Source organism: Pangasianodon hypophthalmus, chromosome 10 (assembly GCF_027358585.1).
Source record: "Pangasianodon hypophthalmus isolate fPanHyp1 chromosome 10, fPanHyp1.pri, whole genome shotgun sequence".
Lineage (NCBI taxonomy): Eukaryota > Metazoa > Chordata > Actinopteri > Siluriformes > Pangasiidae > Pangasianodon > Pangasianodon hypophthalmus.
The window spans coordinates 17,277,504-17,305,318 of record NC_069719.1 but is presented as its reverse complement, the minus strand read 5'-3'; the positions used below and the strand labels follow the sequence as shown (position 1 = coordinate 17,305,318).

The following is a 27,815-nucleotide window of genomic DNA, read 5'->3' as shown; positions in this document are numbered from 1 at the left end:
ATAGGTAGCGTACTATGTCTTTGTCTAGTAAGGAGACAACTGAAAAAAAAACTGAAACCCTAAAATAACAGGCCAATTATGCTGTAACTATGTGCAGTACCCATGCATGTTATTATTGCTACTGTATAGTTTGCGCACAGCTTGTCTCAAGGGCAGCAGTAGGAATCCTGGGCCTCCTGCTTCAATCTAATTTCGTTGGATAATTTTATGGTTCCCCTGCTGTGCCACTTAAATGTATTACGCTTATCTTAATAGATAGTTCCTTATAATGCATTGAGTGTTTATTGGCCATTTTGTTTGTTTGGTGCTGTTCGCTACTCACTCCTACCAAGAAGGTTTATGTCTGACAGCTTGACATAAATTAAAAATAATTCAGAGCATTTTACTTCCAATCAGATATTTAGGTCATTTGTTTAATATAGTTGAATTATACAAGCATTGTTCAGCACACTATTTAGCACTCTAATATCAGGTAGTTTGCTTGTCGTTAGTTTGTAGCAATCACATTTCCTCAGTCTGTGTGTGTGTGTGTTACTACAGTAATATTACATACTGTAATAATGCATCCCTGTGTAGGTTCATCCTGCTTTAATGCTGTGATTCAGTCTTACGATCAAAAGTACCGTACAAGGTTGGACAGGGTTTATTTGAACTTTTGAGAGGAACATAACACATACACTTCTAGTGCATACATACATTTAATATATGGTATATATTAAAAAAAGACGGTCGAGAAACATCAAGAGAAATGTTCCAAAAGGAAACAAAAACATCCACACACATGAATATTCAGCACCAATAGAGAAATCCTAGTGTATCTGTTGGACTGTTTCACTATGACATCTTTACTGTGGTTTCTCTGTTACAGATGTGTTCTACAGTGGGGTCTCCCAACACGGCCGAACTACTGACGGGAGTAGTAACAGAACCAGTAAAAGACACGCTAGAAATAAATCTCCTTTTACTCTAGCACTTCAGTATGTTTGTGAGCTATCTGGCCATTTTCAGGGGTTATTCATTCACTGACTGGGGTTTAAGTGTTTGAGTTTCGAAACATTTACAGATGTTACAGGTGTTATTTTTTTTATATTGGGCAACACACAATACCAAATCATAATAAACTGACTTGTTAAGAAGTAGTTTTTTTTTGTGATCGTTAAAAGCCTACATCCATTCTCCAACATTTAACCAAGTCTCAAAAGAATTAAAAATATGTTAAGTTTAACACAATTTGAAAACGCATAGATATATTTTTTTTAGTATTACTGGTGTTATGTGACTGTGAACTCAAAAAGGCAATTCCAGGCAATTACATAAACATGACACGGTCAGATTTAACTGAGAAAATCAATCCTGATATGTGACACTGTAAACATGGCATTCATATTGGTTCACATTTATGGGAGGTACATTACTATGTTACTTGACCATAAACACTCTCGGCAAATCTAAGAATGAATAGCTACTGATAACACTCAGCAACACAACACAAGTCTACCGCACAGGGACACACCACTGTTGCCACTCACCAAGTCATGTGGGGAAAACAAATGCTGAAACAATAGAATAATAAACCAATAAACCAATATGAACATACACAGTCTCTGGCTAAATCATAGCTGTGGCATTAACTAGATTTGATTTTAACTTGCTTTTGAATCATCCAAGTCAACAGGCATGTGAAAGAAAAAAATAATTAAATATACACACTGAAAATACAAAAGCGATACTGAGGCTGCAATATAGAAGCATCTTTTTTTTTAATGTGTTATTTGATTACCACAACAGATGTACAGTTTAACAAATGGAGAGGCAGGGTAGTACTGTACATAAGTGCAATTCCAAAGATAAAACACTGAGGTAAACACATAGTCATGTGCCCAAATAATTTAAAAATGTGGCAAAATATATAATAATACATCGTCCCACATCCATTAGCTGCAGTACTGTAACGTTTGTTCAAATTGTCTGCCAAATTTATACATCTTTTAAAGGAATATTCGAGCATTTTTACAACCTAATCAATCATCAATACATGAACAGAGTATGTGCGGCTGATGATAGATTCAACGTTTCCCTGTATCGAGGAAACAACAGAAAAACTGTTTTCACGAAACCGAGTTAAAATCAGCGTCTAAGGGCAGTTGTTGGAGCATCAGTAAAGGTTTACGCAAAACATTTTTTTGCTCTTTTTCTCAGTACAGGGAAATGAGAGTACTCACAACATTCTTGTCCATGGGAATATCATAACAGCAAACTGGTGTGGTGGATAGAGATCAGGTTGAAAAAAACTCTTAAGTATTCCTTTAACTGTTGCATATCACAGTGCGCTGTTCTGACTATAGTGATATAAAGTGAAGTAGAGAGGATCAGAGGAGAACTTGCTTGCACCTTTACCAAATGAACTATATGACACCAAGACCAGATTAATCAATGCTAGTGTAATTCATCAATACCAACATCTCTCACACAGGATCTAAAAACCACACAGATACCTTGTTTTCCGTTTTTTCCTTCAAAATAACCCCCTTTTTTTTCCTGAAATCATTAACATGGACATTTAATTATGCTAATAGCAAAGTGACAAGGGTTAAATAAATTTTGGTCAATGTGAAATCATCAGATAATATTAGGTGTTTAGTTTGCGGTTTAGTTATTCAGTGGCTCCAAAAATAGCAGCAGCTGATGTTACCATATGCCACTGGATCTACCACCAGGAGGAGCCAGAATCCTTTGGGAAGATCTCTTTGGAAGGTCGTCATCAATCTGGACACCTGGCAAAACACGAAGCTCCTGTAAGTTGCACGAACATGATGTGTTTCTGTGACTTACAGTTCACTAGCGTGGCGCTGTTGAATCTGAAGGTGTTGTTTATTTTGCGATCATGGCAGCTCTGACAGTAGTGCTGGCTATGAGGAAAATCACTGTGCTTATGGTAATATATTATTATTTCTGTAGTAATAACTCATTCCCAGGGACATGCATGGTAGGCGTGCTACATAATCTAAGGCTAATAATAAACTGGTTTCAAATGTGTTCTTATTTAACAAAGAAAAATGTATAATCATTGATATGGTCAAGCTTTTCTCTAAGGAGATGGTTATTTAATATTTATAGAATGTATGTCAGTGTGTCAGCAATTTGAAAGCTACAGCACTTTGCAACATTTTTCCGCAATGAGAGAATTCATAACAGAGGACTGCTAAAAGCTACATTCTTGTCTTACTAATTTCACGAGAGAGTAAATAAGACAGGCTGTGGTGAGGGAAAGACTGTTTATAGCTGCTATAACGTAAGTCATAACACGAACTAAGCTGTCTCATGGACATTCGAGAACATTAAATGTAACTATAAACGGTTAAAGAATATAAGAGGGATATAAGAGCAATAAAACACTAAGCAATATTGCACGAGCAAGAGTGGCGGTTAAGCCCCCGGGGCGAGTGCAGCAGGAAATCACAGCTGTGCTGATGTTCAGTATAACCCCATGATTGCGAATGTGATATTGCTTTTATACAACAGCTCTATAAACAAGAAATTAATATTGAGTCATTTTGGACACAATTTGGCCAAATGTTCTGTTTATTTTTGCTCCGCTAGTGGAAATCGATCCCGAAGAAGCTACACTCAATTTATAGCATGTAGGCTCACATTGATATGTACATTCTCATTAAAGGTGTTTCTGGTAAAAGTGGTGTCCCTTCTTCCTTTTTGTCTTCATCTGACAAGCTTTCATATTTTAAGTCAAAAGTTATATTCCTGAAAAGTATTGTTTGCCATGTCCGCTGATGATGCAGCTAACACTACTGTAGTAACCGTTTTGAACTACGAAGTGGAATTTTATGTGGTGAACACAGACGAGCGGAGTGATACACACAGTGAAACGTCCCAGTGCAGTGATAGGAAATATAAGCATTCTTGGAATGCCACTAAACTAAACAGAGTCAATATTTGGCGTGACAACCCTTTGCCTTTAAAAATGCATCAGCTTGAGGAATCTGAAACAGTTCTTCTTGAGAATTTGACTGCTGCACTTGCTTCTGTTTTTTCAGCTAATCCTTGGAAACTAGCATTCCTTTTTTTCATCTGAAAAGTGATTACATAATATGTTACTTCTAACATTTAACTTTTTTGAAAAATTAATGTTTGGAAGTCTAAAATGATTTTTTTTTACTGTCCGAGTAATGCAGAAATCATAAAATAAACATCTAAGACAAAATCTGTATAAAAAAATCACTGTGACTAAGACAAGTGAACAGTACTGTATGTGTATAAATGTATATAAATGTGGTATGAAAGCAGGCCGTAGTACCAGATAAGCTGAAGCTGGACTCATGCAGGTCTCTCATTCCTCCGTGACGAGTGCAGGGTCGCGGGGTCATGTCCCCAGATGAAGGGGCCGCCTCCTTCTTCCCTGTATTCTGCACTGCAGCCACTTCACCTGTGTAGGGAGCACGGTCCACTCCCTTCAGAGCCTGGCACTAAAGGGGGAAATAGAGCACACAAGTCAACCATGTTAATGCACTATTTACCTGTTTCACACTACCAGTAGCGCAAACACGTGTGCGCGCGCTCACACACACACACACTGGCTTGATAATTACACAAACACAATCAAGTCGTTTTCTGACTGAATTAAACTTAGTTGGCTTAAAAATCATTTTATTTGATCTATCACTTAGCTTATATGAGTTTATCATTTAACATTAACATTGCAGCTCTTAAAAATGGTTCTATGTGAATTAAAATGTGATTTCAGCAGGGTGATCTCCTTAGAAAATGACTAGACCAAGGAGAGAGACACTGAATATTTAAGGAGGTATGGTATGGCTTGGAAAAACCAATAAATAAAAACTTTAAAATTGTTACTTCACACTTCACACAATGAAGCATAGAGTCTTTCGGATTTTAATGACAAGCAGATGATTAATGAAACAGAGTTATGAACCCCAGTGAACTGAATGATACTGATGATGGCATACCTTGTCCCTCTGCACCATCTTCTTGTAGAGAAAGTCTGGGAAGGTCCGGAGTGGGTAGAACTTTCCAGAACCCTCAGCACAGGTGAAGATGCCGTTTTCAAAGACAACACGGCCACGGCTGATGGTGACCAGCGGCACACCATGACAGCGCAGACCTTCATACAGATTCACGTCTCCTCCCTGCCACTGCGTGGTCACAGAGATGGTTCTGCCCAAAGACAATAGACATCACATATCATCACTAAGCTAGCAAAGTTTAGATTTAAGCTTAACAAAGTAATAAATCAAGCTGGGAAAAACAGGCAGGCTATCTAGACCTTGTGTATGTGTATAAACTAAGATAATATTTCAAAGTAAATGTAATCACACGTCATTTAAACAGTCTAGCAGCTCTATCTTGGCCCGCACAACTTGGTTAAGCTTGAGCTTGACCAGTTTGATCCACACACTGATCTACAGTCATTGAGCTGGCCCTTATTTCTTGTACCTGGTTGCGTCAGGGTCCCAGACCACCACATCAGCATCGGCTCCTGGGATGATCCTGCCTTTCCTGGGGTACAGGTTGTAGATCTTTGCAGCGTTAGAGCTTGTGACAGCAACAAACCGATTTTCATCCATCTTTCCTCCAACCTGGTAAGGAAAATATGTTTCTCTTTGATGGATTTCTCTTAGTCTTGAGAGAATAAAATAAAATACAGTGTTTAAGACTGACAGATCAGATATATTCTTGGGATGCCATAGGTCAAACAGAGCCACTTAAATAACGTTATGTCTTTCAATGGTACCATGCATCATTTTAACAACATACACACCACTAATGCCTTATTATAACCAGTACATAACTAATAGAAATGGACATGATCTGATATTTCTATTCCTAGCAATGCTTTCAAAGCTTATTCTAAGGTTATTTTTCTTTATCGAATACTACTGCTTTCACAGCACTGCTGAAGTCTCGATTCTGATTGCTCAGAAGGTGTTTCTGACTGTAAGTTGAATCACATACGTACACTGATATACTCATTGTAATAAGTTATCATGTCTATAGTAACAACTATCTTACTGTGATTTATGTAGAGGATGCTCATGTAATTTAAGCCTATGCATACATGGATTTTTTTAAAGTGTTCCTACTTAACAAAGAAGAGCATGTACTTGTTGCTATGGTGACGCTTTTTGTTAGAACATCTTTTGTTAGAACGTTCTCTATCACTCTATCACTTTGTGGTATATTGTGGTTTACATGAGCTGCATTTTTTGTCTTATTAACTTCAAGACAGAGCAAAAAGAAAGGCTGGTGATGGAGCAACTGTTTATAGCTATTGTAACATAAATGATAACAGGAAACTTTTTCTCAGACGTTTCACAACATTAACTATAAATGGATGAAAAATACGACCTGTTATTTTAAATAAATAAAAATTGTAAATATCGGCAAATATGATGGACAAAGCCTTGTCACGTTTTATCCCTTACTTAATGCAGTAATAAAAATAATTATAAACTATTATTAATTTAGGATAATCAGGTCAAACCTACCACTCCTTTCTCCCAGATGACACTCATGCGGTCCTGCACACCAGGCACTCCATGAGGGATCTTAGTGAAGTCGTCTTTGCCCATGGCCTTCTGCTTGGTGGTGAAGGGCCGGTGGTCTGAGGTCACTACATTCAGAGTGTCACTACAGCAGCAGAAACAGATGCATGTCACGTTCTGAAGTTATGTCCTATGTACAGGCTGAAACAGAAGCTTTTCTATGTATATATAGTCATATTCTGAGAGTATGTACAGCGTGAGATGAAACCTACCTTCCCAGCAGGCTGAGCAAGAAGTTGGGTGTGTTGGGGTCCAGCCTCAGGGGAGGAACAGTGACATAGGCAGCAGCATGGGCCCAGTCCTGATGGTAGTACTGCAGTCCGTTTATAACAGCATGGGCAGTGGTGGTCTCCCCATGCACCACTTTACCTACATACACACCAGAAATGCATATATTATTATAATACTTACTGTAATTAGCTTTGCATAGTGAATGTCTACTATGTGATGTATAACAGCTAGTGTGCAAGGAAGCACAAACAACCCCACAGGTGGCTGGTGCCTCAAGGGACAAACATTGCATAAGGTGTAATTGGATACAGACAAAGGGGGCAGTCGTGGCCTAATGGGGGCAGTCGTGGCCTAATGGGGGCAGTCGTGGCCTAATGGATAGAGAGTCGGACTTGCAGCCCGAAGGTGAACCTGAAGGTCGTGGGTTCGAGTCTCAGGTCCTCAGGTCCGGCAGGGATTGTAGGTGTGGGGAGTGAATGACCAGCACTCTCTCCCACCCTCAATACCACGACTGAGGTGAGACCCTTGAGCAAGGCACTGAACCCCCAACTGCTCCCCGGGCGCCGCAGCAAAAAAGGCTGCCCACTGCTCCGGGTGTGTGTTCACTACTGTGTGTGTGCGCGCACTTGGATGGGTTAAATGCAGAGCACAGTATGGGTCACCATACTTGGCCACAAGTCACTTCACTTCAATTCAAAGTTGTGCCCTTACCGTGCATCTTCCCCGAGGCCAAAACATCTCCTGCTGACATGCTGGATACATTGACCAGGTATATAGGACTGTGAGCCTGAGGATGATAATATAAATTTATATTATTATATTTACACATTTATTTCTCTGCACTCTATGACTGTGTTACTGTGATTCTAAACAAGTCACTAACACCAAGATATTACTACATGTGAGGTACTGGGAACCATATCTAAAGTTCTACTTATTTACATTCTGGACTGCCGGGCTGTTTCCTTCAGAACTAGTGGCGTGTTACTATGTGTGCGTTCTAACAGAAAAGTCATCACCTGTTACCGTTTCCCCACTTGAGTAGCCTATAAAAGCCAGTATCATGCTCATCATCTCTCTCTTTCTTGTCTTGCCGAGCATTTGAAAAAGTGTAGAATGCTGAATATGTATCACACTAATTCTTTGGTTTTTGATAATAAGCCTACTCAACTAAACACACACATTTAGTTCATGATCTGCATCATCAACTAAGCATGCGTGCCACACACCTTGGGTGATGGTATTTCTATTATTTATGTATTTATTTATTTATTATATTATATTATTTATTACTATTCTTATCATGTGTCATGGCCTACTGTTTTGCATCAGTGTGTGGCATAATTTCCGAAATTCATCATCTATTGTGCAGTACTTCAGTACTTTGTCCCAGGCAACTGAGTGGGCTTTCTATAATATACCAATTTCATTCATGAGATCTCATGCACTTTCAAGAGCACACTGAATCTGCAATCTGATATAAGGGCACTCATACTCGCTGCAATAGCGGATGTAGAAGCATTAGGGCTGAAATCAATGCCCCCAGTAAAGACAGCTCACTAGACCTCACTAGTAGTACTGGGTAATGAAGCTTTGCACATAAATGCACGCTGCACAAAGTCTGAATATAAAAGAACCATCGCATTAGTTTGCAAAGTTTGCAAAGTAACCTTCTCTCCACCACGTTTATCTCTACACCAAGTTCATTTTTCACCTGTAATATCACCAAGGATGCACCAGGATAGAGTACTGTGCTGTCTTTTTAAAAATGTATTCGATACGGTTCTCACAACATACCAGTCTCATTTATATTTAATGTGGACACAAGACATTTAAGTGCACACAGATCCCTGAGGAGCCACCTTTCAAAGTCTTTAAAAAAACTGAGTCTGCACTCCATTATCCACACCACACTATGTTTTAAAGATTATCTGAAAAATATTTACATGCACCTTGACCAAGCCAGTCCACATAAAACAGTAGTCAACTGCTTTACTACTGACATTTCCAAATCTAAAATTGCTTTTATATTCATCAAATGTAGTTCTTTGGCCTATTGACTGGTCACTGTAGCATCACCCTTAGTGACTCCTAGTAATAAAAAAAAAACTGTTTAAAAATATTAATGGAAATAAATGAAATTAAATTGAGGTTAAATTAAATCCATACCTTAAACCGCTCTAGAAAAGGTACAACATAGTTTTATTAACAAGATATTAAGCTACAATACAGTCTTATACAGTATATTATAGACAGTATACAGTATATTATAGACAATATTTAAGTAATGGAAATGTTCCAAATCATTATAATAGCCTTAATATGGCTGATAATGCTAAGCTGCTTTGGGCCCAAAAACCAAAAGGTGCATGCATTTTATTTGTTCGTATGGTTTTTACTGTATATACATGATCTGAAATGAAGAACTGGAAACATGAAGAACAATTATTTTCATAGCGAGCAGAATAAAATGCTAATCCAGCGCTGTAAACAATACACATGAATAAGCTTCCGTTGACACAAAATGCTTACACATGCACAGTATTCACTGGATAGTGCTGGAAATGTAATGTAGCGATAAGGCTCCACTTTGGGCAGGTTTACAGTGAAATGGAGCTGATTTTAAAAATAGCCCAACTGCCTGGCAACACTGAACAAGTTGTTGGCACTGTTTGAAGCAGGACAGTAGAGGAAACAGTGTCCTAAGTGTTCTCATTATGACTTAAAGGATTTGTAAAGTGGTGTGGTTTAGGGATGAGGTTAGTGCTTGTAGCACTTCTTACTACTTTATCTGTATAAAACTGAACAAAATCCAACTGAATCACACTTTTTTTTTTAATCATAATTTTCAGCTTATCATGAGCTCAGTCAAGTGCAAGTGTGTCTAATTAACTTCAGGTCAAGAGGATGCTAACTTTGATCAAACCACAGTACACAGTAAACCATGTGACATTAACGTTACTCACTCTGTTGGCGATGGTGATCGCTCGGTGCACCGCCTCTGCCTCCAGCTGCAAACAGAAGATTTCTCACAGTCAGTAAGAAATTTGAACATCACTGCTGTAACCTAATGAGCCACAGATGCAGAACCCTACGATCACACTAACAAGTGACAAGTCGGACGTATCACCTGTAGTTTGTGTCTTGTGGGCGTGTAGTGACTGCTACCTTTGTTACCTGTGGCCGTGCACTGTCTAGTGCTCCATTAAGAAACTGCATTAGCTGTATGTAGCAACCATAACTAGCTAAACACAAATTAAATAATACAATAATAAGTGTAAAAGTTGGCTGTTTGATTTACATGTCGCATGCAAGGTTTTTTACAAGCTTTATTAGCAGTCCTTCTAAGCTTTATATCTCTACACGCAGTGAGTCGTCGTATATGAGACGAAAAAAAAACATAGTTAAGTTTTTGTTCCATTTTTGCGCATCAAACAGTAACTAAATTCCCATGGTAGTATGGGATCGAATTAATGTCGGACCACTGCAACAAAGGATTGGTCCGAGGAGTGATTCAAGCCAACTGGTTGAATTTTTCACCTTATAGTGTCATATGTAATTTGAATAGAATTTCGAAAATCTCAGCTGAAATGTCACACTGTTGCTATGTCAATAAAATCATGGCTCTGTGTCGCACATGTACATAGAAATTGAATGATGGTCCCCTGTTGCTTTGTCTTTCGCTCACATGAACGTAAATTTAAGCATAAATAATCAGTATATAAATCAGTGCTCTATTAGACATAAGACTGGGATTCAACCACCAATGTCACACCTCTTCAGGCCTGCTGATCTCAATGCCTTCTGGTCCACTGATGCCCAGATCCAACGCTTCTTTGGCACCCTTGAAGGAAAGCCAAAAAAAAAAAGTCTTGTGAAGTTACCAGGACAGGTGAAAATAATACAGTAAAACTGACAAAGATAATACACTTTCCCAACCTCGGCCACCAGCTCTCCGTTCTCAGCGTGTACACGGGCTATGGCTCCGATGTCCTTACAGTGCTGCAGGGCCTGGAACAGCTCGCTGTCCCTCAGCATGTACACGTCCTTGTAAGCCATGTACATCTGGAAGGAGTTCACTCCTTTTTCTCTCACCAGTGACTCCATCTGAGCCCTCACCTGGTTATGATTAGTTATAAAAATGCAGAAAATATAAACTTTGTTGGTTAAAACGGGTAAGACACTGTCACAATTTCCACATTATGCTCTCTAGGAGAGAGTGCTTATATTTGTTAAAGTACAGTAGGAGCCAAAAAGTTTAAAAATACACATCTTAAAATTAAGACACTACTGCAGGATGGTGATGTCACAGTATGTAATGTGTAGATCAGAGAAAACGTGTACCTTGGGACTCCACCAAGTCACAGCAACATGAAGAGCATAGTCACAGCAGGTCTTGGCATCAGCGTGAGATCGGCATTTCTCATAGGCATCCAGCAAGGATTCGTTCTTCTCGGGCAACACGTGACCAAACACCATTGTCGTGCCTCCAGCCAGAGCAGCCTGGAAATTAAAACACATTGGCCTTTATTAATCAAAGTTCTGTAAAGTCAAATCTGATCATGCACAAACATGCATGGATGAAATGAAATGAATCAATTTCATCTTCAAACTCACATCTGGTTGGAATGTGTGAAAATTTGAGTGTAATACTTTAACAACCTGAAAAAATGTTTGCTTTTCACTTGAATCACCAAAATCAATATTGTTCATTCATCATTCATTCGGAGAACCTGGAGGAAATCTGCATAGATATCGGAAGGCCATGCAAAAGACAGTAACCTGAGCTCAGGATCAAACTGGGGATCCTGGCACTGTGAGGTAGCAATGCTGTATTGTGAATAACTGTAGCCAGCTATATGCCTTCCTTTTACTGGCTCACTATCACAACACTTGAGTAAATTAGGGTATGTTTTGTGTAAATTATACTTACATGAACATAAGCTGAAGGGTTCTGTGCAACTTTGATAAATAAGGGACACATTTTATATGAAATATAGACCTGATTTTCACATTTAAAGGTCATTTTTAAAACTTGCAAATGATAGCAAACATTAAGTGACTATTTTTAGCCAACATCAATTACCAGAACTCACTGCACTGATTAATAAGTTATAAAGCCCAATTACTTTTAGGCCCTTTATAGAGAAAGAAACTTGCTTTTTGTGACAGTGGGACAAAACCGGAGAAGTCAGATGAAACCCACATGGGGAGAACATGCTCAACATAGATAGTAGGCTGAGCTCAGAATCGAACCCATGACCTTGGACCCTATCTATCATCCTATCAGCCTACAATAAAAGTCAAGTATGGCAAAACACTGTGAGTACATTCACAACAGTTGACTGTTTTGGGGATGTCCCCTAAATGCAAGCATGTTTAGCTGTCCAGAGGCGAATGCATGCAGACTTTTAAGGTTAGTTCTGTGCTTCAGCTTCACTATGCTTTTTTAAAGATTACTGGAAAACCTAATATGGCTAGTACAGCACTGATTTCAGCTTGTGGCTTGGCCCTGACTGTGGGTGTAACGCATGTCAATACTACACTGAACAGTCTGAGTGGCCACTACTTTTCATTTCTTATTTTCATAAAGTAGAGAACTAGAAATCCTAAACTTTTTTTTCTTACTTCCATTGCCAGCTTTAAGCCACTATCAGTCCCTTAATCTTCTGCATGAAAAAAAAAAACTTAAAAAATAGAGCCGATATTTATATATGCCTGCTACATGAACCTCAAATGGCATTTTGGCTCTATAATGCAATACATACACTCACCAGCCACTTTATTTTGAATACCTGTACACCTGCGCATTCATTCAGCTAGCCAATCCAATCATGTGGCAGCAACACAATGCATAAAATCATGCAGCTACAGGTCAAGAGCTTCAGTTAATGAGCACATCATATATGAGAATATCACACAGAAACTCACCGATACTGGACAGTGAAAGAACGGAAAAACATCACCTAGTCTTTTCCTAATCTTCAGCTGTACAGTTTCAGTTAACCTGTGCCCACTGTAGCCGAAGATTCCTGTTCCTGGCTGACTGGAGTGGAACTTGATGCGGTTTTCTGCTGTTGTAACTCATCCACCTAAAGTCTCAACCTGCTGTGTGTTCTGTGATGCTTTTCTGCTCACCACATTTGTAAATAATGGTTATTTGATTTATTAGTCTTCCTGTCAGCTCAATCCATTCTCCTCTGATATCTCTCATCAATAAGGTGTTTCCGTCCACAGAACTGCTGCTTACTGGATGTTTTTTGCTTTTCGCACCATTGTGTGTAAACTCTAGAGACTGCTGTGCGTGAAAATCCCAGGAGATCAAGAGTTTCTGAAATACTCAGACCAGCCCATCTGGCACCAACAACCATGCCACGATCAAAGGCACTGAGATCACATTTTACCCCATTCTGATGTTCAATGTGAACATTAACTGAAGCTCTTGACCTGCATCTGCATGATTTTATGCATTGCGCTGCTGCCACATGATTGGTTAATTGAATAATTGCATGAATGAGCAGGTGTACAGGCGTTCCTATTAAAATGTTGCTATTAAAATTCTACAATGCCATTATGCTACACCCTATGCAGTGAGCATGTAGTGAATAGAAAGCCATTTGGCCTAACTGAATGTTGGAGGGGACTTTTACCCATTGGTGTGCCCAAATTACATTCCCCACTCTTGTAATTACATTACAGCAGTATGATTTTAAAGGGTTAAGTGACAAAATCAGGCTTGCATGAAGACAGGTTTATGCTGATCTCAGGCCACCTTAAAAAAGTAAAATCTTGCTAACTCGGTGACAAGAAAACAGTGAAGTGGGTAAATACATAAAAACAAACTCAAACCATTAAATGTATGTTAATGGTTTTTCTTTGCTTAAGAAGACCATTTTTATTTTACATGTAAATATGCAGTGCTGTTACTTTTTGCCTAATTAACAATTAAAGCATAAAAAAAGTCAAATATTAATTTGCTCTATCAACTGCCTACTCTAGGAAAATGGTATGTTTGGTATTGGTGCTGTTAAGTAAAGCAAAGAGTAAAGCAAAGAGTCGCACAAATGGGTCAGGCTAGTTATTTAAATCTGGAGTCGTCAATTACTTGTTATATATGTCTGAGTATTCGAAAAAGAAATTACTAAAAATGCCTGTCACCAATTAACATCACAAGTGTCTTCTTACTCAATCAGACACGTTAAAGCATAAATGAGTAATAGACCACATGCACCATGGTATACAGTAGTTACTGCACCATTTACTATTTACATGGTGTACAGTAGTTACTGCTCAGTTCATTAGAGTGAACTGTAATGATATGAAAAATAAGAGAAATGAGCATTGCCATAATTCTTCGTTGCGTGAGGGTCTTCTTCCATCTGTCAGTTGGCACAGGGGAATGGACCAGTGTCCTCTGAGAGGGGCGTGGAATTGAGCACCATTGTCTCTCTGTACAATGGTGCGAGTGAAAGGCTTTTGCAGCAGTCTTTGCAGCAGCTCCCGCTGTATCTATGGTAACAGAATCTGATCTGCATTTGTGTCTGTGCTTGGCCAAGACCATGGCAGTAATGTGGACTGGGTGGGGGGATTACCACTTGCGTCGCCAGTGTCTAACAAGCACAGTTCAGATAACAACTGATTCATTTGTCATCTTAAACTCGACAGTGTTCTTAGACCTAAGTGTGTGTGTGTGTGTGTGTATGTGCATTTGGATGTGAGTGAATCATCCGTCCTCTCGCCTTTCAGTACTTGCTAACCAGCCCATGGGACTACGTTGGACGGGGCAGCCTGCTACGACGTCACACTGGGGAGCTGCATATATGCCACAACAAATGTGGCTTTAGGTTAAAATACAACCAAGATGCACAAGATTATAAAATGGAAAAAGCTGAGTGCATTACATCACAGAGTGAAACCCAGGCTCTGGTCTTTTTTTTTCTTTTTTTTATGTTTTTGGATCAATAAAATACATTTCATGCCTTTCATAGTGTCAGCTTCTTGCTATATCCTCCCAGTAATTTGAGAGCTACAGCCGCACCATGCCACTCAAGAATAAAAGCTCACTGGGCTTCTAGAGGAGAAAGACTCAGCAGATGGTAGGCCTCCTTAGTGTGGAGGCCAAAAAAAATCCATCCATGTATTACTCTGGCCCCAGACATCTACGGATTCATCCACCAAGAGATCGGATACAATTTCACAACACAGTCAGTGGAGTGGAATCTGCTTCAATGAACGCAAAGACATCTGCATGTGAAATAACTGCTCTCCTACTACGTAAAGGGAAGACTTTAACAGCAGGCCTGGAACAAAGCAATAACGGTTCATGCCTAGGAACTGAAGATACTTTCCCAAAATCACTGTACAGGGTGTACAAGCAAAGCAATATTTCTCTATAAACGTTACAATGCACCTATTATAAATACCTTATTAAAAGGTCATAACTACTTTAATATAAATACAACTGTTAGAAACAACAACTTGCATAATAATAATAATAATAATAATAATAATAATTAAACCCTTTAAGCTCCCCAAATCCACTGGCATATCCAAACTTACATTCCTTACTATAATAACTACATACATTTCTATTTCACTGTATTAATAGTAGTTATTAAATAATATGTTATGTTTAATAGAGTTTATATAAATATATGACGTTCCTCATCATTTACGTACATCTGTGAATGTAGTTATATATGCACATTTACTTACTTTATTTATTTATTTACTTATTTGTTTTTCTTCTTCTCTCTGTTGTAAAAAGTTTTAAAAATTCTGAAAAGACATGTTTCTGTTTGTTGGTTCAAATATTGTGTCTTCATTGAGCCAAAAAAATATAAGCTCAAAGACATTATAATTGTTAATATGGTGAAGTATTCTGTAAGGAGATGTTTATTTAACATTTACGGAAGGAGTCTCCAGTGTTAGCCTTTTGTGACAGTTTGTTCTGCGACACAGCAGACGCTTCAGGACAGAGGACGTTGCACTTTCCAGTTTCTCTGTAACATGACAAGTAGCTGGATTTTTTTTGTTTGTTTGTGTTTTTTTTTTTATCACTATTAATCTCTTAAATAAATAAAAAAGAGAGACTAGTGAGGGAATGCCTGTTTAATCTAAATGGTGACAGGAACTAGCTTGTCTTGCAGGCGGTCCACAACATTAAGTGTAACTATAAATGGAAAAATCATGAAGTGTCGTTCATTAATAAAGAGAAAAATGTAATCGTTGGTAAATCGTTGTGGAATATGAGGAATGAACCACTTCGAGATGTGCTGGTAGTGGAAACAAATTCCCGCTTTGTGTTGGGCTGCACCACACCACCCGATTTCCTACACCAGCACACCACGTAGTGTTTTATTCCCTAATTGCAAAGTTTGACATAAATGCACTGCAGAAAATCAACACACTGTACCTTGGTGCCACTGTAGAAATCATCGGCAGTGGTGGCGTTCATGAAGCTCTCCTGCAGGTGAACGCTGGTGTCGATGCCCCCCGGGAGCACCAGCTTGCCTGTGGCATCTATCACCTTGGCACCACCTGGGATCATCAGCTCTTTGCCAACCTGCTGAATAATGCCATTCTCAATGTACACGTCCGCTTCCTGGGTAAAGTCATCATTCACCACTTTGCCTCCCTTTATGAGGATGCGCACCGTCGCTGGACCGGCAGACATGATTCCACCTGTGAGAGAGGAGGACAGACCAACTATGTTTATACTGAAATGGATAAACATGGTTTTGCTTTTGAAGGAGCTCATGCCAGGTTCTCTTATGATGTGTACCAAATGAGCAAAAGAACTCTAACAACCATGTTTATTCATGAAAAGACAAGAACATAGTCCAGTGAATACTAATAATAGGTTTGGGAGGCAATTTTCCAAATTCCAGCATTCTTGTGCAGTGAGGCTTGCCTTAGAAAAATAAAAGACTCTGGGACTATATAAAATATAAAAGCCAGGTTTAAATCCACAGAGTATAATCCCAGTTTGGACTGGACTTAAAGCACGGCTATAATAAAAATCTAATTACTGCGATAACCACTGACTTGGCCAAGCACTGCAGCAAATCAATATTATACGACTGTGAATATAAATCAGTGGAATTACTATATCTAATGCTCCACATTGCTAATGATGCGACTCACAGGCACAATAATAAACAAATCCCATCATCTGGCAGGGCAAACGGCAGCGTCAGCGCTTATAAAGAAATCGTGATGCAGTAAGTCAGGGCGGTTCTGACCCAGATAGTACAGTGTCAAGTGCAGAGGTGTGGCAAAACAGAGAAATGGAGGAGTATTTGATTCCTAGGGCTGTGTAATCCCTAGTGCGAGCAGGGTGAAGTCATGGAAAGAGGGTACAGTGTAACACACACACACACACACACACACACACACACACACCCCAACCCCCCCCAGCCCTCTCTACGCCCCTGATTGGGTGGGGTGGAGACTAGCCGAGGGAGCGGGTGGAGATGGGTGTGTCCTCGCGCCTCTGTCTGAACTATATTAAGCAAACAGCAGCAGTACAGTCCACATGCTACATCCATGTCCTCTCAGAAGACCTTAGAGACAAATTAGTCACACATTTGTTCCTCGCCACGGCTCATGCAGGCAGATTTTTGCCATGACCCACTTCTGAATCCAGCTTATTCCATGCAATACAGAAGCAGCTCTTGTCAACACACATGCACTTCATGAACACATCATAGCCAGTGGTTTATAGTGCCTGCTTTCACTAACTGCAACACCAACAATGTGGAAAAAAATGATCAGACCCATTAGTACTATGTGTAATGTTCTTGTATATAATGTGCCCATGCTTTTTAACTGATGCATTTTAATCTGTGGATGAATTTTTGTTTTCTTTGCATTAAAAATGTTCCAGTTCCATGATGTGGCAAAGAAAAAAAAAAAAATTTTCCTCCAGATGGCAGGGAGAAATCTGAATGAGCTCTGTGCAGTGTGTGTGTGTGTGTGTGTGTGTGTGTAAGTAAATGTGAAGCTGCATTCCACATGGATGTTATGGAGCCCATCTCACACACAAAGAGGGTGGCCAAGCCCTTCCACTAACACAGCCATGCATGACAGGATGCTTAGCACACATCCTGATAAATGAAGGAATCCGGATTGTAAAATAACAGTTCAGACAAGGCGTCCATTTTTATGAGTGGTTCATCTGGAAGATTAGGTTAGGACGGCCATATCGACTGGAGCTTCATCAATCATGTTTATAGCTCTGCGGCCGGCTGCTCCCTTCCTGAGGTAAATCTAAACACTGGGCTACATTTTAGTCCAAACATTTATGATTAACATTTACAACAAATCGAGTGTGCACATCCTGGCACATCCGGATAGAGGGCGGATCTCCGGATGGAGACGGATATGAGTGGAGAAATGAACCAAGCCCTGATGGCAGCCTTCCGCAGAAAACAGACTCGAACCGTGGAACTGTCACTCAACCCCACCGAGGCCACGGCTTCCACACCAGCGGCACATTACATCCTCACGCCATAAAAGTATGAGCTATACTTAAACAGTATACGGCTTACCTCCTTTGTTATATTCCCAAAAAGCAGTGTTTCAGTGCTGTGAGGCGATAACGCTGGGTGACACCCGCAGGCAGATGCTCCGGCCGCTCCAGCTTGGAAAACCTTACGTCCGCAGCATCCACACAGCGCGAGCCGCTAGCCGACCAATCACAAAGCAGACATGCAAAGATGGCTGTACTAGCGACCAATCGAAACGCAGACTGGGCGGGGCCTGTCACCCTCGGTATGTACCATTGTGTGATTTTTAAAGGGGGATGGGTTAACGCGTTAATAGAGCTAGGGTCCGGTTTAGCTTTAGCTAAAAAAAAAATATAAATAAAATAAAAATGAAAAAAAACGACATTATTAATCATTAAGGTTAACCAGAGAAATGGTTGATATCAGAATCAAACAGGACACTGAGAGATGACAAGAAATGAACGTGTCTAAAGGCAGAACAAGTGCTAATGCTAAAATGACACCTGTAGTTACCTCAGCAGCTTTAATCATTCATCTGCATTAATATTTATACAAACCCATATTCAGACCTCACCCCAGTTCATTTTCCATGCATTTAATAAATGGTCTTCAAGTCTTCAAGAAATGATTTGAGAAAAAATAAAATATATAAAACTATACAAAAACTGTCCACTTACTTCCAGAGAACAGTTAATAATTATAGAATAAATATGAATTTTAAAAAAAGAAGAAAAAAACAATATGTAAAGAATAAAGCACATTATCACTCCAAAGTTGATTATTTTCTCATAATCAACAACACAAACCTGAAGTTTTGTTCCTCTTATTATACCACAGTGATTTGCCAATGACTACAATTTTGAATGCATTAATAAAATATACATCATGCTTTTTAACCATTTATAGTTACATTTTATGCTGTGGAATGTCAGCAAGACTAGTCCCTCTTATCAGTTATGTTATCCCTCACCAGTCTTTCTATTTCCCATCTCTTGAAAAAAACAAAAGCATGCAGCTTGTTATGTTAACAAGAAATGCAAACTGCTCTGGTCTGAAGACTTTCCTGTGGCGGAAAACTTACGGACTGTTACAAAGCGCTGACATCTGAGATGCCTTTCATAAATAAATAAATAAATAAATAAATAAAGACAGAAAGCTTCACCATATTAACAACTTTACATTCTTTATTAAATAACTACACGTTTTGAATGCATTTATTGTTAGTCTTAGATTTTGTAGTATTTAGTTTGTAGTTGTTAGTAGTGAAGCGATAACGTATTAGAACAAACATTAATATAAACCTGTGATTTGCCTTGCAGCCAGAACCACTGTCAGAGCTGCTGTTATAAAAATTAATCCACAGCTTCTAACCAATCTGCCTGCAGAATTCAACAGGACTCATTTAATTTGTGTACAACATTTAATTAATATTTAAATTTATAATACATGAATCACATATTTCACTCCCCAAAGACATGGGAAGTTTGATATTGAAAGCAATGTTAAAAATCTATCATTTTATTTAACTGGATTGCATTTAATATTCTTTAGGGGTATCAATATTTTTGCCACACATTTCTGAGAAAAAATACTGTTATTTAAAGAAACCCTTGTGAGAATGATTTTTAAAAAGTAAGATGTTTCTCCATTTTTTTCTGAGTGGAAAATATAAATAATTATTAGTAATTATATTATACAATAATTTTTGCCCATTCTCTTGAAATGTGCCAGTAATTCTAGAGTTGACTATAGTAAATCATTCAAGACATATTTGGTGTCCAAGTTTTTTTCCCCCCCCTTCGGTTTTGCAGTAAAACAAGAAGGCTAACATAGCTAACTTGCAATAGAAGCTTGTGGCCACCACAGAACATACAAAATCCATACTAAAATCATCCCACTTGCCTCAACCATGTAGGTTGATGGTCTCAAATCAGACTGATCTTGCTCTTTTGTAATTGGTTATGTAGAAAAGGTACTCTGATTTGAGCAGCCTGCATATTAGGTGCCTTGTTCTTGCAGCTCTAGTCAAATACTCAAGTTAAAGTTGGAGCCAAACATGTCTAAGGCAACATTTGAGGTACATGGAAAATTTGTGTAAATTTGAGTTTCCTCCAAACCATTTCTCCAAATATAAGCTCTTGGAAGGTCTGAGGTTTTGAACAGGCAACCAGTTAAAGACCTTAAACTGTTTTGTTTAAGAATTCTGGCATTAACAAGAATATAGAATTATGGAAACTGGATTGTGCTTCAGTGCCTCCTGAGTGGGCTGTAAATGAATGTATTTGTGAATTAAAGACTATTTCGGAAAAATGGTTTTGCTGTTAGGAGTGTTTCCTTTACTCAAGTAAAAAAAAACACAAGTGAGAAATAACAGAAGCTGCTTTTTGCACAAAAAACAATACATTTATTCAAGTGTTCTCCAGCACAAGTACATAAGGAGCCTTTTTTCTTAGTTCTGGGCACAAAACAAGAGAGAGGGAGTAGAGGTGGAGAAGGACTGCTACATCTGCTGTATGAGCTGATCTCAAAATGAGAGAAGGCTTGAAAACAGTTATGACACAGAAGAGGTCACACTAATTAACAGTGTCACTGAGGAATAATATACAGTGCTCTCCAGAATCATTGGCACTACTCATGAAAATGAGCAAACATTAATATATAAAAAAAATCATGTGCAATATTTTGAGCTTAAACATACAGACTTAGATAAAAATTTGAAGTAGTCCAGTTTGTTTCTACAAAACACCAGCTTGAAAATTATCAGCACCCTTACAATGAATATGTTGTGATGCCTGGCCTCGAGAGAATAACAGCACTGTGACTGTGTAACGTCTGACACTTGTGGAGGGACCTGGGACACTCCTCCATGCAGAACATTTGAAGGGTTTCCTTCAATTTTCCTTTCCTGGCAGAGGCAACCAGGATTTGGACTGAAATATCCTGATACTTAGCAGAATTCATGATGTCACTCTTTGCTAGTTCCCCTAACCCATGGATCATAAAACTGCCCCAAAGCATCAATGATCCAATGCCCATGGGTCCAAATCTTGGCAAATGTTCAACTGTTTCAGACATGTAAAACTTTTTGTTCTGGCCCCAGCTGTGCTTCATGGTATTTTTTAACTGCTTATGTATTTTTATATCCATACCTGATTTGTCTGGGTTAACAAACATCTGTCTCTTTTGTGTCTCCCAGAGAAACAAGACCTGGTTAAAGGCAACAACACAGTTCCTGGGGACTGAGAGCAAATGAAAAATAATATAGGTTTTTCAAGAATTTTTTTTTGCATTTATTAAAACATTCCTTGGGGCTGTCAATAATTGTGGCACATATTTTTATATGAAATATTATTATTTAAAAAAATAGTTCCAATGAGATTAATTTTTTGTTTGAACAAAGATAAATAATCCTATTGTTTAAGAGGAAAAATGGAATATTATTGTGTGTAATGTTTATTTTCTCATTTTTGCTCATATTTATGGTGCCAATAACTCTGGAGGACACTGGGTGTGTGTGTGTTTGTGTATATATATATATATATGTGTGTGTATATATATATATATATATATATATATATATATATATATATATATATATATATATACATGCTCACCATCCACTTTAGTAGGAACACCTGTACACCTGTTCATTTATGCAGTTATCTAATCCTAATCAGCCAATCAAGTGGCAGCAGCACAATGCATAAAATCATGCAGATACAGGTCAAGAGCTTCAGTTAATGTTTACATTAAACATCAGAATGAAGAAAACGTGTAATCTCTGTGATTTTGATCATGGCATGGTTGCTGGTGCACCGAAACTGAACAGTTGAAAATGAGAAACAAATCCAGTCTTTTTGCAGTCTTCAACTGTCCAGTTTTGGTGAGTCTGTGCCCATGACAGCCTCAGATTCTTGTTCTTGGCTGACAGGAGTGGAATCTGATGTGGTCTTCTGCTGTTGTAGCCCATCCACCTCAAAGTTTGATGTGTCGTGCATTCTGGGATGCTTTTCTGCTCACCACTGTTGTAAAGAGTGATTATTTGAGTTACTATAGTCTTCCTATCAGCTAAAACTGTCTGGTCCTTCTCCTCTGATTTCTCTCATCACCAAGGTGTTTCAGCCTGCAGACCCTCAGCTCACACAACGTTTTTGTTTTTCACACCATTCTGTGTAAACACTACAGACTGTTGTGTGTGAAAATCAGCCATTTCTGAAATACTCAAACCAGCCCATCTGGTACCAACAGTCATGCCAAGGTTAAAGTCACAGAGATCACATTTTTTCCCCATTTTCATTTTTGATCTGAACATTAACTGAAACTCTTGACCTGCATCTGCATGATTTTATGCATTGCGCTGCTGCCAAATGAGTGAACGTTTGGATAACTGTATAAATAAGCAGGTGTACAGGTGTTCCTATTAAAGTGGACAGTGAGTATATATAAATACACATACATATATATATATATATATATATATATATATGTATATACAGTCAGGTCCGGAAGTATTTGGACAATGACAGAGTTTTTGTGATTTTGCCTTTATACACCATCACAATGGATTTGAAATAAAACAATCAAGATGTGATTGAAGTGTAGACTTTCAGCTTTATTTTAAGAGGTTACAAAAATATGGCATTTACCATTCAGGAATTACAGCCATTTTAAGCAAAGTACTTCCATTTTCAGGGGCTCAAAGGTATTTGGACAATTGACTGACAAGAAGTTAATTGACCAGGTGTGGTCCATTCCCTCGTTACTTCAAGACAAATGAAGCAGATAAAAGGTCTGGAGTTGATATCAGGTATTGAGTTGGCATTTGGCAGCTGTTCGACTGGAGCTACCAATATGAAGTCCAAGGAGATCTCATTGCAAGGGAAGGAGGCCATCATTAGGATGAAAAAACAAAAGAGACTTATCAGGGAGATAGAAAAAACTTTAAGAGAGGCCAAATCAACAGTTGGGTACATTATTAAAAAGAAAGAAAGCACTGGTGAGCTCAGCAACACCGAAAGGCCTGGAAGACCACAGAAGACAGCTAAAGTGAATGATCACAGAATCCTTTCCTTGGTGAAGAAAAACCCCTTCACAACATCAACAGAAGTCAAGAATACTACAATCTACAATCAAGAGACACCTTCATGAATGTAAATACAGAGGGTTTGCAACAAGGTGCAAACCCCTGGTAACATTCAAGAACAGGTAAGCCAGATTAGACTTTGCCAGAAAACATCTAAAAAAGCCTCCCATGTTCTGGAATAAGATTCTTTGGACTGATGAAACCAAGATTAACTTGTACCAGAATGATGGGAAGAGAAAAGTATGGTGAAAAAAGGAAAAGCTCATGATCCAAAGTATACCACATCATGTGTCAAACATGGTGGAGGCAGTGTTATGGCATGGGCATGTATGGCTGCCAATGGAACGGGCTCACTGGTGTTTATTGATGATGTGACTGCTGACAGAAGTAGCAAGATGAATTCTGAGGTGTATAGGGCTATACTCTCTGCTCACATTCAGCCAAATGCTACAAAACCAATAGGACACCGCTTCACAGTGCAGGTGGATAATGACCCTAAACATGCTTCGAAAGCGACTCAAGACTTTTTGAAGGCAAAGAAATGGAATATTCTTCAATGGCCAAGTCAACCCAATAGAGCATGCTTTTCACTTACTGAAGACAAGACTGAAGGCAGAAAGACCCACAAACAAGCAGCAACTGAAGGTGGCTGCAGTGAAGGCCTGGCAAAGCATCTCCAGTCAGGAGATAGTTATATTTACAATTATGTCACTTTGTCCAAATACCTTTGAGCCCCTGAAAATGGAATACTTTGCTTAAAATGGCTGTAATTCCTAAATGGTAAATGCCATATTTTTGTGGAACCTCTTAAAATAAAGCTGAAAGTCTACACTTCGATCACATCTTGATTGTTTTATTTCAAATCCATTTTGGTGGTGTAAAAGGCAAAAATCACAAAAACTCCATCACTGTCCAAATACTTCCGGACCTAACTGTATATACTGAGGATATACAGGAAATTGTTACAAGAGCAAACAAATAGGCCACCAAAGCCAAAAATATATAAAATAAACACTGATCTTAATAATAAAAAAAAAAAAAAAAAAAAGATGGAGGGCTGGATATATGCCACGGAATGTAGGACTTAAAAAACAATGTTGCCTGGATAATAAGCAAGTACATGTTAACAGCAAGATCGATTGATTACAATTCTTTTCTTACTTCCCAATATGAGTACATGATTTTCCCACAGATAAGCACCAACTACAGCAAGATCTATTCTAAAACAATATAAGAATCTTTTCATCATTTTTTTTCAAGTACAAAGTTAAAATGCCTTTGTTAATATATTTATATGAGAGAGTAAAATAATAGTGCTTTTCCAATACTAAAAGAAACATAAAAACAGTCATTGTCGAGACAAGTTTGTCCAAATAATACATAATTTTCAATTTGATAAAATGTTTAGCACCTTAGGAAACACCTACAATCCCCCTTTTAGTATTTATAAAAGAATTAAATGCAAATTAAAGAGACTTGATTTGTATGTAGGGCTGTGCAGTAAAGACGGAAGTGTCCATCTACTGTTAAAATCATTCTTTTACTTTCCCTATTCAACGCATGACATACAAATATGTAATACCAAAAGTCCTCCCACCCCACTGCTCCATAGCTTATGTCAATTTTTAAGGTTGCAGTTATGTTAATTACCCCTCTCTTCACAATGTGAGACTTTCGATTCCATGATATATATTAGCACAGAATTATATTTGTACATCTCATAGGTAATTTTAAAACGAACACAGCAACAAACATATTCTATGTACAAAATGTACAAAAAATATGGGCATCGATATCATTTAGAACATACATAAGGAGTAACTAAGGAAAACGAAAAAAGATCAAGGTATGTATACAGTATAATGCCTTCAATTAAAAAAAAAAAATCTAATTTGTTTCTATAGTATGTCTTATGACAAGTGGCCAATTTCCAAATCTGTACTAAATAGAATAATTTAAATGCACAGACTTTTTCTATAATTCTAAACAAATTCACAAACTCCCAAAACTTAATGATAATATAGGGCTATGATAATATAAATTCAGCACTGACTGACAGGTAGATTTTACCCTTGCACACACAGTCTTGATTTCAACTGATATAAACTGGCCACCGCAGTGTTCCCGGGATAGGATCCGGATTCACCGCGACCCTGACCAGGATATAAAGCGGTGGATTAGAGGGAGAAACTAAACATCACTAATGAGGACACGAGAGAAGCATCAGTTAAGCGTTAGGAAAGAAATGACCTGACGGATATCTAGAGAACATACTTACTGTACGGCTCATATACGCACTACACTGAGAGCAGACAGTAACTTTCCTAACGTGGATTATGACGAAATATCACTGTAGCAGATGAGGACGTGGGAAAGGGTGGCTTTTTTTTTTTTTTTCATTTAGCCTATTCACCAGAGTGACAGGTGAATATCCCCCTATCCTACTAACCCATTCTTTCACATCTATTGGCACAGCCCTACTGTACAGAAATAAAAAGAACTACCTCATATATATAATGCTAAGAGCATTTCACATCATAGAACATAACAAATTTAAAAAAAAAAAAATGATTCACAAGAGTCAAGAAGAAATATTCAAAAAATATCAACGAAAATAAAAAGAAGTATACATATACAAAAGTGCTTGATATTGTTGGTAACACAGCACAAAACAATTAGCTATAAAAAGGTAGAAGAACATTGTGAAGCCGCACCATTTTTAAAAGTGTTGCACCTGACTGAGGATAGCCTGCGAGAGGCACTGTAGAGAGGGGTACAGCAGGCCAGGAGCAAACCCAACACCGCCCTCCCTGCGACCGCCACGCATGCTAAGAGTTGTACAGTAATGATTCCGGCCTGTGTGACGCTAGGAAAAAAAAGTAGCTCAACACAGCCTTCTATCTCAAGGTATAGAGGAGAAAAAAAACATCACGGCCCATGTGGCAGGCCAGCAGGTTTTGTGTGTGCACGGACGCAGGAAACTGACCTCAGTGACTGCAAGGCTGAGGTTTACATAGAGCACCAGTAAGGTATTGTAAAAAAAGGCTGTAAAAGATACAAAATGAGATGTGGCAGACCTGGCTTGACAAATCCTTGTTTAGAGTCACTTTCTGATTTTTTTTTAAACCTGGCTAATGGTCTAAAGGTGACCACATCTAGTCTGAAGTAGTAGCACCACATGAGTTGCAATGTTTTTCACCACCTTGAAGCACCATATTGTCACCTATTACAGTAGTACCTTTTATTACCATTGTGTATAGAAACCGTAAACAAAGAGGTATTTGTGACGTGGTGTTTTGGATTGGTTAAGACAGAGCTCCCCTGACATGGAAGAGAAAGACACCATTTTTGTGTGGATTTTTTTTTTTTTGCTCTCGCCAAAGGCTCAGTTGCTCAGAGGAAAGGAAAGGCGAGCATTCAAGCAGCCCGTTTGACCTGTAGCCCAACCTAGCCCGATTACTGAAGTCACTAACTCAGACTTTCCATAACTTACGATGGTGAAATGAACAATCTACTATTTTTTTCCATCACTTGCTCCCATGTTTTGTCTCTCAATGCCTTGGTAGGAGGCCCCATCTCAAGTATAGCTTGCACACATAAATCAATTCAAATTCTGGATAACACTGCTAAAAAGTAAAATGAATTAACAAAAAAACAATTAAATAGAATAAAAAAAGAGTCAAATATTAAAACAAAACAAAAGAAATACCGTGAAATACCTACTTTGATGTTTATGTTGTAAATAATATACAAGGCTCTTGTTATTTCATACACCAGTTTGGGATTTTCGACTCCTCACTGCACTGACTTTCACACACAGGCGAAATACTCTTTGAGTGGTGCAAACAGGTGACGGATGACCGGGACACTCCACGAGCGGCCTAGCAGCCTCTGCCTCGCCAACCGACTCATGTTGGACACATCTGTGTAGTGGACGGGAAAGCCAAATACCCTGAGGGACAAGAATTCAAAGAGAAAGAACGACTGGAATGAGGCTTCAGTTCTTCATGTTAAACAGCAGTGCCATACAGTATCTAGCTGGAACTGGCTAAAGAAAGCCATGTTTTACTTTGCTCAGTGTTAATCTAACATGATTAAGCTAAAAGTAATTCACTCAGCGACCTCACCCTTGGTTTTGGTAACACCTTATTTGACAGTTTATAGACTGTCACTAACAGCTCATCAGCTGATTCTCAACATGTCAACAGATGTGTTCTTTATTTTGCAATAACATTTTATATATTTAATCATGCAAGTATACGTTTTAATTTCCAAATAAAAGTAATTATAAAAGTAATTCTCGAATTTGATTGGTCAGAAGGTGTGCAATATTTTATATAACGGCTCAGACAGTAGTTCTAGCTGTAACAAAGCAGTAGGTTTATATTAGTGTACTTGTTCTAATATGTTATT

At 38.5% G+C, this 27,815-nt stretch overlaps 2 protein-coding genes across 9 annotated transcripts in view; both read right to left on the bottom strand.

Moving 5' to 3' along the window:
• Positions 1-620: 620 nt before the first annotated feature.
• dpysl5a (dihydropyrimidinase like 5a) lies at positions 621-18,514 on the bottom strand. 2 transcript variants are annotated; one of them, XM_026933934.3, is made up of 13 exons: positions 18,362-18,514; positions 16,225-16,493; positions 11,154-11,312; positions 10,749-10,928; positions 10,585-10,653; positions 9,776-9,820; positions 7,521-7,596; positions 6,791-6,947; positions 6,522-6,663; positions 5,470-5,612; positions 4,983-5,190; positions 4,313-4,481; positions 621-2,774 (listed from the first exon to the last, which is right to left on the bottom strand). In XM_026933934.3, the coding sequence occupies exons 2-13, from the start codon at positions 16,483-16,485 to the stop codon at positions 2,689-2,691; spliced, it is 1,695 nt and encodes a 564-aa protein (XP_026789735.1). In that variant the 5' UTR covers positions 16,486-16,493; positions 18,362-18,514; the 3' UTR covers positions 621-2,688. The 2 variants fall into 2 exon arrangements, with proteins under 2 accessions (XP_026789735.1, XP_053093540.1); XM_053237565.1 differs by lacking the exon at positions 621-2,774 and adding an exon at positions 2,804-4,086.
• A 2,183-nt stretch (positions 18,515-20,697) lies between these two features.
• Positions 20,698-27,815, bottom strand: part of dnmt3ab (DNA (cytosine-5-)-methyltransferase 3 alpha b) — a 51,278-nt gene continuing 44,160 nt past the window's right edge. For all 7 annotated transcript variants that reach the window (XM_026934546.3, XM_034307930.2, XM_053237561.1 and 4 more), the window contains one exon: positions 20,698-27,354. In XM_026934546.3, coding sequence (XP_026790347.1) covers positions 27,213-27,354 — 142 coding nt within the window. In that variant the 3' untranslated portion in view covers positions 20,698-27,212. The remainder of the gene's footprint in view (positions 27,355-27,815) is intronic.